Consider the following 12,063-nt stretch of genomic DNA (forward strand, 5'->3'; position numbering starts at 1 on the left):
CTGACGATGCAGGCTACGACGGTGCTGGTCCGCCTACAGGCGTGGCGGTCTGTTTTCGACCCTGCGCGGGTGAAATGGCGCCATCGTGTGGTAGGAAACGGTAAAGCATTTTAACAGAGGTGGCATCAGGGATAGCACTAACTGTGAGGTCAAGTAGAACTTCTAGGATTAGAGAGACACCAAAACAACTGTTTTTTTTTATGTGAAATTTCCAGGAGATTTTGGACCGATTTGGAATCTTATTATTCTTATTTTTTTTGTTTTATTTTATTTTATTTATATTGGGAACCAGTATTGTTCAAATATCAAAACCAAAGTAAATGTTCCAGTTTTTTCCGTCTCCCCACCCTCTTTGTGGTGTGGTAGAGCAGAAAAACAAAACACAACTTTATCCTAACACCCCACCTGTTTACCTTGAACCATGAAAGTAATTTTAAATAAATAACAAAAAACAAAAAATAAAGACTATATATATATTTTTTTTTAAAAGAACAGGGATAAGAAGACCATAAGATAGTCAAGAAACTTACTCCAAGATAATCCTGATAATATAATTATTATTATTTTATCATTATTATTATTTTTTAATTGGGAATCACCATCAAATACAAATACAAAGTACAAATATATGTTCCAGTGTTTTTCTTTCCCCTCCCCGCCCTCTATGTGATGTGTAAAACAGAAAAACAAAACTCCACCCTATCCTAACACCCCCACACACTTCCAACCCTGAAAGTAATTAAAACAAAAATAACAAAAAATAAAAAAGACTAGAAGCACGGATAAGAACACTATAGGAAAGATAGTCAAGATGTTTACTCCAAGAAAATTACATGCAATGAGATCCAGAGAGGTAAGAGTGTTAACACAGGAAATGATAGGCTGCCATCTTTTGTAGAAACTGACAGATGAGCCTCTCATACATGTTCTCTTCTCAATTTGAAAAGCATCAAACAACTGTTGATAAAAGTTATACAGCCTATTGTTATTTAGAGGAGTCTGTTGTAGCTTGAGAAAATAATTTGATACCTATTAGGGACTGTTCTTTACTTATCAGAGGAGGGCGGTGGCTGGGGTGTGACTTTGTTTTTTGACCCTCCCTGAAGCTAAATAAGAAAATGCATGACCCTCCAAACACCATAAACAAGTTATTAGATTTTAAAACTTACCCTTCGTTGCACATGATATGCCCAAGGATTGTCGGAAATTTGAAAGTCCAACAATAACTTGTTTTTACACTTTCTGGCTATGATAAATGATGTAATTTTTGGTGCAGCAAAATTAGAGAGAGAGAGAAATGTTATAAAAGTTAATAAAAGCTATGTAAGCCAGATGTTACTGAGCAGACTCTGTTATATCTTGAGAAAATTTTCAACTCATTAGCTGCTTGTGACCTCCAACCACATTTCACGGTTTACATCAGCAGACAAATGTTGCTCTGTTGTCATGGAGATGGATCAGTCATCACTACTAATATAATAAAATAATTAAAAAAGACTAAAGAGATTTGGGAGTATGAAGTTTATCTTATAGTGGCGCCATAGTGGGGGGAAAAGTGTGAATGATTACCCTGGGGCCCAATGGGAGGGGAGCTTTCGAAAAGCCTTAAAGGAAAAGTTTGGTTTTGTTTGCGCTTTTTTGTTTCTAAGAAATCAGTGCCATAACTCAATTAAAACTGGAAAGTCTGAACAAACAGTTGAAACTTTCTGAGGCCCCTCTCACCCCTTAAATGCGCAAAATGCTCCACCCATGCATTGGATTAATCTCAAAACTGGTGTTGGTGGAGCACCAACATACACTGTCATTTCTTTCTCAATTAACGAGGTAGAAAGTGGTTTCTGGCACAACTTCACCGATTCACAAGGTGCATGGAGAGTGAGGAAACACTGAAAAATGTCAAAAGAGCTCCAGCAACACTTGTAGTATGGAAAAAAAACTTTATTGACCGACGCGTTTCGGCTTGTGGCCTTGGGCCTTCGGGCCTGATGACCCTGATGAAGGCCACAAGCCGAAACGCGTCGGTCAATAAAGTTTTTTTTCCATACCACAAGTGTTTCTCAATTAACGAGAAAGTGGGGTTCCATAGAAAGAAAGATAGAAAGACAGAAGGAGAATTTCAAAGGTGCTTGGAGAGACATGGATCAAAAGTGGAAGGATGGGGACCCACTGAGACTGTTCAGCATGATTACACTGTGAACAATGTGATAACTTTTTTATTTCCTTATTTTAGAAAATAGGTCGCTAACATTACATTATTTAAAATGAAGAGCAAACTTTTTTAAAATATATATTGCTAAAAAATAGAGTTTAACAAATATGATTTTTTTTTGACTGAATATTTTACAGTAAAAAATAAACGTGTTTCAAAATAAAATCATAATACAGAAATACGAACTTTAATAATTTAATTTAATTTAATTTAAAAACAGCCGTTAACCTCCGTCACGGTAGGGGGCAGCATTTCACCGCAGAGCCGTTGGTTTAAACCGAAGACCAACCGACAGAAGAAAGGAACAGTTTGTCCCACCGGCGTTTCACGTAGCGGCAGAAGGTCGTTCGCAGCTGGGCGGTATTTGACAATTCTCAAACTCAAAACGAGCCCAAATAATTTTAATTTTGTCGTAAGTTTGTAACTCTGGACGCGGAGTGATGTAAGTACTGCTGAAAACGTAGTGGAACGCGGCTGTACGTCGCGTTTGGTTTTGCTCGTTATGAAACCTTGCTAGCTAACGTTAGCTAACGTTAGCAGCCGACTGCTGTAACTAACGATAGTTACGCTGACAGCTCTAAAAGCGGCAGAAGACGTTGTTGACGCGACGGTAGTCAACCAGCCAGCTAATGCTACACATTCTGGGTAGTTAGAATTAGCTACCTACACTACCTGTGAGTTAATATACCCCGCATTGAAGCAGGGTGTTTGCACCGGAGCCTTGACTCACCGCCCGGTGTCGGACCAGACCCCTGGGCTCAGCTTCTCAGACCCAGGATCTCCCTCCTTTGAGCTGAGTGGCTGGTTACATGGCAGCCACGGCCAGTGCCCGGCGGTTGCCCATGGGTGTGCGGACATTTAGTGACTTTCTGCAGATTGCTACTGTGGGTTCCCCTCGAGTGTGTCGCACAGCGGTGTCCAGAGGATGCCTGCGACAAAACATCAGGTAAGACCGTCATGGAAACACTCGAGTCTATTATTATAACGATACACAGAGACAAGGTGTCTCTGGATCGGAGGGTGCACAGTGGGAAGGTTACAAGCTAACTGTGTCAGGGCAGTCATATTTGTGTTTTCCTTATCTCTACAGTGTGACGATCCTCCATTAGGGCGAGAACTTTGATACCCTGGTAGCTAGTGTCACAGTTTAGACCCGATAATTCATATAATGTATACATGTTCAAGTGTCAGACCCATATGTTACTGAATCGAGTTATCAATATTCAGTACTGTCTCACCAATATTGGATGATATTGATTATGCATTTGAAAGATGTTAAGTAATTCCCGGACATGGCTTCTACAAGATGGTTGTTGTTAGTTCTTTTTTTCCAAAACACACACAAATTTACTACAATCTGCCAAATGTATTACCAACTTGTTTCTACTAAAAACAACAAAAAAATTCACAATGAGCTAGTCATAAGGAATAACTATTAATGTTGGATCAATACCGTATTGCTTGTTAAAACTTGTATCAGCTGATATAGGTAGAATATTGATAAATTTGAGTGCATCACCAGTTGGCGTGTGCCATGTTGTATCATTCATGGTCATATTGGTACAGTTTAAATGTGATAAGTATATTCAGTAGAGCTGAAAGGATTAATTGATCAACTATTAACTTAATCAGCAACTAATTTGAAAATGGCTTAATCGGTTTGAGTAATTGAGTCCAAATTCTTTGATTCCAGCCTCCTCAACTTGAATATTTTCATGTTTCTTTTCTCCTCTGTGACATTTAACTGAATACGTTTGGGGTGTCGACAAAACAAGACACTTGAGGATGTCATCCTGGGGTCTGGGAAACACCGACTGACAATTGCCCCCATTTTCTGACACTTTATATGCCAAACAACTAATTGATTAATTGAGAAAATTATCCACAGACAATAGAGATAATTGTCAGTTGCAGCCCTAAGAAAAAAGAAAAAAGTATGTGACCATGGTAATATGTAATCACGTAAGAAGACTGTAGTCGCAACAAGTGGCAGCACAACCATATTATATAAAGTAAGTCGAAATCATATGAAGAGAGCACAAATTATTTGAAGTCCAAACAACCAAACAGACTTAATCTACAGCAGCAATTAATGATTAATGATGAAGTATTTTTCACGCTGTTATCTCATCATTATAAATATTGTTATTGCAAATCCTGCAATTAAGGCTACAAAGTAAATATTAGGGAAATCGCAATACTGCCAAGTGCAATATCCAAAAGGCAAGAGCTGCATATTTGGGTTAAAGGTAAAATTTGTCACAACATATCATTATAAATAAAGCATTGCAGTGCCACAGAGATGCCTCAGCCTACAAATCATATTCCACACATAAGGGAATGTGCTTGTTTGGTGCAGACCCCAGCAAAAATTACATCATCATCATTTTTATAAAAATTTTCAGCGACAATAAAATACAAAAATGACCATTCCCACTAAATTTGTGACTCATTACAATCACAGTTTCTGTCAGAATAGTCACAATATGGGTTTATTTCACAATACTGTGGTAATACTTTAAGGCAATATCAGCCATTTCTATCCCCAGTAAGTAATGATGCATGTTTTATTTCATGTATTAGCGAGATCAATAGGTTACCTACTGGAAAACACATTGCTATGTGGTACAACAAGCCTGAGTGGGTGTCACATTGCATTGCTATTTGTTATTCACATAAGAGGCCCTACTCAGAAAATACCAGCACAGTCACAACACACAGAGACCTTCCATTATCTCCTGTTCCAGCGTGTTTGGGACTTCAGTACCTGGAAACTGGAATGTAGTGGGCCTTTCATGTTTTGGACTGTACCTGTGGCAGGTTGCACTCTTTCCAGAATGTGGCTTACTGGACATTTCCTCTTACCTTTTCAGACACTTGTCGTCATGCGGCATTTTGATGACAAGAACTCCGAAAGTGCTTTGCCTTCAAGACTGGGACACAATGACTACTGTTCCCCAAAGCAGAAACTTCATCAGTCTCACCAACAAAAGGAAGGAGTACTCCGAGCGTAGGATACTTGGGTAATTTTTCAGCAGGAGCTAGTATTACCTTTATCTCCTAAATCTATTTTTGAAATTACATAACCTGTCAATGCTTTCTGTCATAGCTTTTCTATGCAGGAAATGTATGATGTGGTGGCCAATGTTGATGAGTACAAGAACTTTGTGCCCTGGTGTAAGAAGTCCCAGACCATCATGAAACGAGCAAGCCACTCCAAAGCCCAACTTGAAGTGGGATTCCCTCCAGTGGTGGAGAGATACACGTCTATGATCACTTGTGTCCGGCCTCATCTAGTCAAAGTAAGTGCCAGTAGCTTCACTGAGTCTGTCAGTCCTGTAAATGACGATATATCTAGTGTTGTCAAAAATGTTGATTTTAAAGATACATATTGTTTCTGAATATTTGAAACAGTAAAACTACTTCCTCACTCTCTCTTATCTCTGAAGCAAGTTGAAACCTGTACTGCTGCATTGCCCCTAATACAGCTGCCTCCTTTTACTCACTGACAGTGCAGTCTTTTCAGCACACGTCTCATTCGCTCTGGTTGCATATAGGGTGCTGCGGCAAAGATTTAATTTGTGTTTACTTGAACTTTATTGCCTTTTAAATATGTCAGTCTCAGAGGCTTTTGAACATGGGCACGACTGCAAGAAGAATATTGTTTTAAGTATTGTAACTGTTTACTACAGTCACTTCGCCATCTCTGCTTGTAACATTCATTCATTAATTTTCTGTAACCGGTTATCCTCTTGAGGGTTGTGGTTGGCGCTGGAGCCTATCCCAGTTGACATTGGGCCAGAGGTGGGATACACCCTGGACAGGTCACCAGACTATCACAGGGCTGACACATAGAGACAGAAAACCATGCACGCTCACATTCACACCTACGGACAATTTAGAGTCTGGAGCACCTGGAGGAAACCCACGCTGAAATAGTGACACAGGGTTCATGGTTCAGACCCAGAGTGGGGTTCAAACCCTGGGGTGGGGGAGACATTCTGTGTGGAGTTTGAAAATGGTATCGAATGTCGATATTTTTCAAGGTATTGTATTGAAGTTAGAAATTCCAGTATCGTGACAACACTAGATATATCTTTGAGTTTAATGTAACCTCTGTGGATGGTGAGTGTATTTAATATTGCTGCGATGAGAATAACAGTTTAAATTTCATAACTACCTGAAACCAAAACCCACTGAGACACCAGCTAAATATTTAGTTGAAGCAAAAAATGTTTGTGATGTCAAAAAACACCCTGCTCAAATTTCCTGTTTCTAGTCACAGAGTTTGTCTTTTGGATTATTTTAGGCAGTGTGTACTGACGGAAAGCTGTTCAATCACCTGGAGACAATATGGCGCTTTAGTCCTGGCATTCCTGGTTACCCTCGCACCTGCACGGTAGACTTTTCTGTAAGTAGCTTGCAGTTTACTTCTTGTGGGGATAGTTTAAGACTTAACCTGTGTTACCTTTGGACAAAGCTGTTTCCGTTCTTTATGCTAAGCTAAGCTAGCTGTCTGCTAGTTGATGACACGAGAATACTATCCATCTTCTAATCTAACCCCTAACAATAAAGCAAATAAGCTCATTATAATCAGACTCTTCCTTTTCAAACTGTTGTCTTCACCCTCTATTGTTGCATTTTTCATGACTCTACTCCCTGGTATACACTAAAGAGATTTTATCTTTGTATCTTCAACAGATATCCTTTGAGTTCCGCTCTTTGCTGCACTCCCAGTTAGCCACCATGTTCTTTGACGAGGTCGTAAAGCAGAATGTTGCTGCATTCGAGCGGCGAGCCAGTAAGATCTACGGCCCAGAGACTCGTATCCCACGAGAGCTGATGTTTCACGAGGTGCATCAGACGTGATCTCAGCAGCTGTATGTTTTCATCTGGCCTTAAACCATACCAACCTTTTATTCTCTCTATCTACACCAACCTGCATGATGCTGCTTAGTCGCCCACCACCTCCAAGTCCCCACCATCACATTAGACGTCACGGCTCCTGAAGATATTAGACATCCAACTCTTGTAAGCATTATGTTGGAATGCCTGCCTCGACAAATTCTTGTTCATCTCCTCCTCCTCGTGTTCTCTCTGTCCACTTTTCTGTCTACCTCCACTCACGGGATCCTTGTTTAGCAGAAGGAACCCGCCATTGCTCTCGCTCCATGGCAGTTACAAGCTGTATTTATGTAAACAAAACAGTAAATCATTGCAACATCATGTTACCAATGGTAGAGAGTCGACTCACTTATTTTTAACAAACACACCACAGTGACACTCAGAAAAAAACCTACTATTTTTTTAGAAACAGACATTTGCACACAGACACGTTATCAAGTCAAATTGTGTTCAGTTTTTCGTTGAGTTCAGCGCCTGCATCAGCTGCTTATACTGTGTCAGGAGAGCCTATTTGTTGCCTTCACTTTTACCATCTACAGTAATTTTAAAATTGAAGTGTGTAGGATTTAGTGGCATCTAGCCGTGAGGATTGCAGCTGAAACTTCTTTCATGTGCCAAGCATGAATTCCTGCTTAGGATTATAATGTGAAATTGTCGTTCAGATGGTTTTAACCATGAGCAGAATCATCCACAGATGTATCTTTCCTCTCCAAAACAAACAGATGTGGTGATTTAAACCGGTGAAAACACTGAAAAAAGCAGTTTCTCTTTACAAATCAGTGTTTCTCTGATGCTGTTTGGCTCATCGTAGATGGGCCACTAGCCTAGCACCTGGACATTTTTTTCCTGATAACCTAAGATCTAGACGTTCAGGAGGTTTTTACTGGGAACCAAATTATCCACAGAGGTCTCCTCCCCTCCAAAACAAATGGACCCAGTGATTTAAACCAGTAAAAACACTGAATAAAGCAGCTTTATGTAAAAAAAAAAAAAGTTGTGGAAAAACATGTATGGGCCTATCTAGAGTCTGTGTTTAGTTTGTCTGCTTTGGCCTACTGTAGAAACACAGCTGTGCAACATAGCGGACTCTGTGGACGAGGATTGTACACAAAAAGAAACATACTTAGTGTATTATACTCCAGTTCTGCCAATATACCCCTCTAAATCCTGCACACTGGACCTTTCAGTTTTTAATATTTGATATTTAATAGTGAACTTGGTGCAAAACGATTATTGATTTCATCCTTTTTTCATTTATTCATCAGTGGTTTTTATGCAGACTTTTACCAGTTCATTAGGGTTTAAATTAAATGTGCCATGTTTGGGACACTTAAAGTGTGATGTCACTGTATGTTGTGACAGTATAATTGAAGTGCAACACTTTGCAAAAGGGAAAAATCTTCATTAGTAAGCTGTGCCCTCAAGTGAATTTGAGGTTTGGGAAAATGAGCTTTAACTTGGCTTTTGTTGTGCTGTGAGAACTGTGTTTTTGGACACTGAGACTTGGCCCGCTACTTTTTAATTATGCCTTATTTTACAGCCCAGCATGAGAAACTAAGAGGTGAGGGGATTGAGGGAATTTAACTTTGCACAAACAAGAATGAAGCCATGGACAGGCTGGAGGCTACTGTGAAATATTGTAGACGGGATTCCAACAAAAATGCTGCACATCTAATAGAAGAACTACAGCCTTATATTTAAAAAAGTATGGTTTCAGATGATCATATTTGAATCATGGACTTTTAATTGATCATCTGATTAGGTTACAGGTATAGGATCCACTGATTGTAAGTGGGGATGCACAATAGTATCGGCACGTCATCAATATTGGCTTTATATGATGTTATTTCACTACAGAAGAGACTAGATGATGGAAAAAGTGTGTATCGATATCCGTTATCGGTCAGTTTAGTTGTTACATATCAGCATATCGGCAAAAAAAAACAGTATTGTGCATCCCTAATTATAAACAGTGATAAGCAACTTCTAATACATACCGTAAAGGTTTTCCTCCTCTTTATTTTACAGTCCATCCACTGAAGGTCATCGCTTAAGTTGTAGTTAAAAATATACTGGTGGGCTGTAGAATAAAACATCAATCATGTATCATTGTCTGAGTTTCATGCTTATTTTTTTGGTTGTTTTAGCTTTTATTTATATATATATTATGATGCATGGATGTAACTAACAAAAAGGCAAAGGTAGTCTAGTACATTTCTTAGTGTTTACGTGTTGTATTGTTCAGGCATGACGACACTTAGTTGAGATTTATGTTGCCCGTGGCTTTTATTCCATGATTAAGGGCTCATGAAGTTCATTGATTGTACTTGCCATTTCACGTTATGTTCAAGTTGCAAAAGGTCAATGGATAAACATACTCTAATTCTCATACACAATTAAACCGGATTATTCGTTAAAGATGGATTTTGGCTGCGTAGCTGATGTGGTGTTTCTGTATTGGTAAGGTGATTGGAAATGAAGGGACAGTTAATCATCAGTGCATGAAGAATGTTTATCAAATCAAAATCAGTCTGTGATTCGCTGTTACATTAAAAGGTAGAAAGAAAATCACAGTTTAACTTATTAAAGCTTGTTAAATGCCATTTTGAGTGTTATTTCTTTAAGGATTAATATAGATTAAGTCTATTATATACCATACTGGAATTCATTTCAGGCACAGCGTTCATATTGCACCATGTAAGAATGCATCTTCACCCCAAATATTTTTTGCTAAAGATGTTTTATTTTCAGTATGTTGCGTACAAATTGAATTTATTGCCAAGTTTTATTATCGTAGGTGCCAATACTCTGTGAATCACTGAAACATTAAGTAAGAGAACACAATTCGAACAGAAAAAAAGAGTATTATATGATCACCTCAGCCTCCATCCCAGCGATATATTTCCACATCAGTCGTCAAACTGCAGGTGTATATAAGTGACCTGTGATAGTTACAGCCTAGAATGTACCTAAGGGTGGTGACACATTATATCACTGGCTGAAGAATTTGCTGTAATAGAGTATAAACTACCATCTTTTTTCAGTTCAATCACTTCTTTTTTTTTTGTTGCGAGCTAAAATGTATCTTTGTAAATACTGTGTGTGTTTCAGAGCTCTGTTATTTAAATAAAAAAGCAGGTGGAGTTTGTTTCTTTGTGTTCAGTTTTAAGTCTTTTTCAAGTCGCTCAGAACAATCTGATCCTTTATGCTCATTTTTTGGTATTTGATTGCGAATAATCAGTTTTTACAGAGCCTCTAAAGGCGTCCTGAAAGCTTACACTTTTTAATTTGTGTGCACAAGTTACTATCTAGTCGGAGCAATTAATTCTCTTGTGGGAACAAGTTATTTTGTGCACGCAAGTTTTTATCTTATGGGAAGTAAGTTAATATCTTTGAAGATTATTTTTGGGGGGGGTTAAGCCTCTATTTGACAGGACGGGGGGAGAGAAAGGAGATGATAAGTTAGTATCTTGCGTGCACAAATTAAGGGCACATGAACACAGCAAGCATGTAACCACAGACAAAAGCACTTAGCAAGGCACATAAGCAAAAACAAGACATAAGCACTATTAATAAACAGTGACATAACCATGTGACCAAAAACATAAAGAATGTACTATACAAGTTCATTGTGTGCATGACATAACTTGTTCCCACTAGACAATTAATTTGTGCACACAAGATAAAAACTTGTTCCAAAAAAGATAATTAACTTGAGCGCATGAGAGAAATTCTTTCCACAAGATAATTTGTACGCATGAGATAACTTTTTCACACAAGACAGTAACTTGTGGGGCAGGCTTGATTCTGACCTGCAGCCTTTTGCTGCTTGTCATCCCCTCTCCTACCCTCTTCATGCTCACATTATCCTGTCAAATAAAGGCTTAAACCCCCACAAATAATCTTTTAAAAAAAAAAAAATAGTAATGTTTTTCCAACAAAATAATTACTGTACTTGTGTGCTCAAATTAATTTGTTCCCACAAGACAGTTAATTTGTGCACACCAGATGAACACTTGTTCCAAACAAGGTCATTAACGTGGGTGCATAAGATAACTTGTTCCCACAAGACAGTAACTTGTGGGGCGCTGAGTAGCTCACCTGGCAGACTCGATTCTGAGCTGCAGCCCTTTGCTGCATGACATCCCCTCACTCTCCCCCCTTGATGCTGACACTGTCCTGTCACAAGATAAAAACTTGTGCAAGATAACTTATTACCACAAGATAATTCATTTGTGCACACAAGATAATAACTTGTTCCCATGAGATAAAAAAATGCAAGTATTCAGGAATTTAGGGCTCTGTAGTTGTTTAACTGCAGCGCCAACCTCTAAGGTTATAATCAAATACAGTTAAATGAAGCTTAATGACTTGTTGGACTGAGGATCCTCAGCACTGCTGCACCTCTGACAGTATGGATCCAGTGACACAGGGTGGACACAGCTCTCCAAAAGGCAGCTGACTGGCACAAGAAACCAGAGCGGGGTGACGGTATGTGGGCCAGTTATTAATAACAGCACATAGAAGAGGTGGGTGTTTGGACCTATCTTCTTTCTTGATCATGTCAATTGTATTTATTACATAAACTCAATCCTCAGCACATGTATCTCGTCACAGAGGAAGTTACAGAGCTGAATGAATCAGACGGGCGATGGTTACCAGAAATGCTGATTTGTGTCCGTCTGTGGTGTTGCATTAAAAATATTTCCATGTCTGAAGATGCACGTCTCAACAAGTGTGTTTTTATGTTGTAATGTCGTCCTCGTATTACAGACATGACAGGAACTCTCATAAAAACCAGAGTGGAAGCAATCATCAATCAGGTGGACACTGACCTTGCTCTTCAGTGGCGTACAGCTGATTGCGTAGAAATGCCAAGATGGAAATTAGATCCTGTCTCCTCACAGTCAGAGCAAATGACCTGCTTTATTTCACAGGCACTTTTCTGA

At 39.0% G+C, this 12,063-nt stretch overlaps 1 protein-coding gene across 1 annotated transcript; it reads left to right on the forward strand.

The window, feature by feature from the left end:
• The first annotated feature begins 2,509 nt into the window (after positions 1-2,509).
• On the forward strand, positions 2,510-10,261 carry coq10a (coenzyme Q10A). Its single transcript, XM_050065306.1, has 5 exons — positions 2,510-3,155; positions 5,083-5,232; positions 5,319-5,511; positions 6,519-6,620; positions 6,911-10,261. The coding sequence occupies exons 1-5, from the start codon at positions 3,019-3,021 to the stop codon at positions 7,076-7,078; spliced, it is 750 nt and encodes a 249-aa protein (XP_049921263.1). The 5' UTR covers positions 2,510-3,018; the 3' UTR covers positions 7,079-10,261.
• Positions 10,262-12,063: the final 1,802 nt, after the last annotated feature.

This window comes from Epinephelus moara, chromosome 16 (assembly GCF_006386435.1).
Source record: "Epinephelus moara isolate mb chromosome 16, YSFRI_EMoa_1.0, whole genome shotgun sequence".
Taxonomy (NCBI): Eukaryota; Metazoa; Chordata; class Actinopteri; order Perciformes; family Serranidae; genus Epinephelus; species Epinephelus moara.

Excerpts from the sequence above, each read along its gene's own strand:
- coq10a (XM_050065306.1), top strand. The coding sequence starts at position 3,019 with ATGGCAGCCACGGCCAGTGCCCGGCGGTTGCCCATGGGTGTGCGGACA. Across the intron at positions 3,156-5,082 it reads TGCCTGCGACAAAACATCAG|ACACTTGTCGTCATGCGGCA; the intron begins GTAAGACCGTCA and ends TTACCTTTTCAG. Across the intron at positions 5,233-5,318 it reads TCCGAGCGTAGGATACTTGG|CTTTTCTATGCAGGAAATGT; the intron begins GTAATTTTTCAG and ends TTTCTGTCATAG.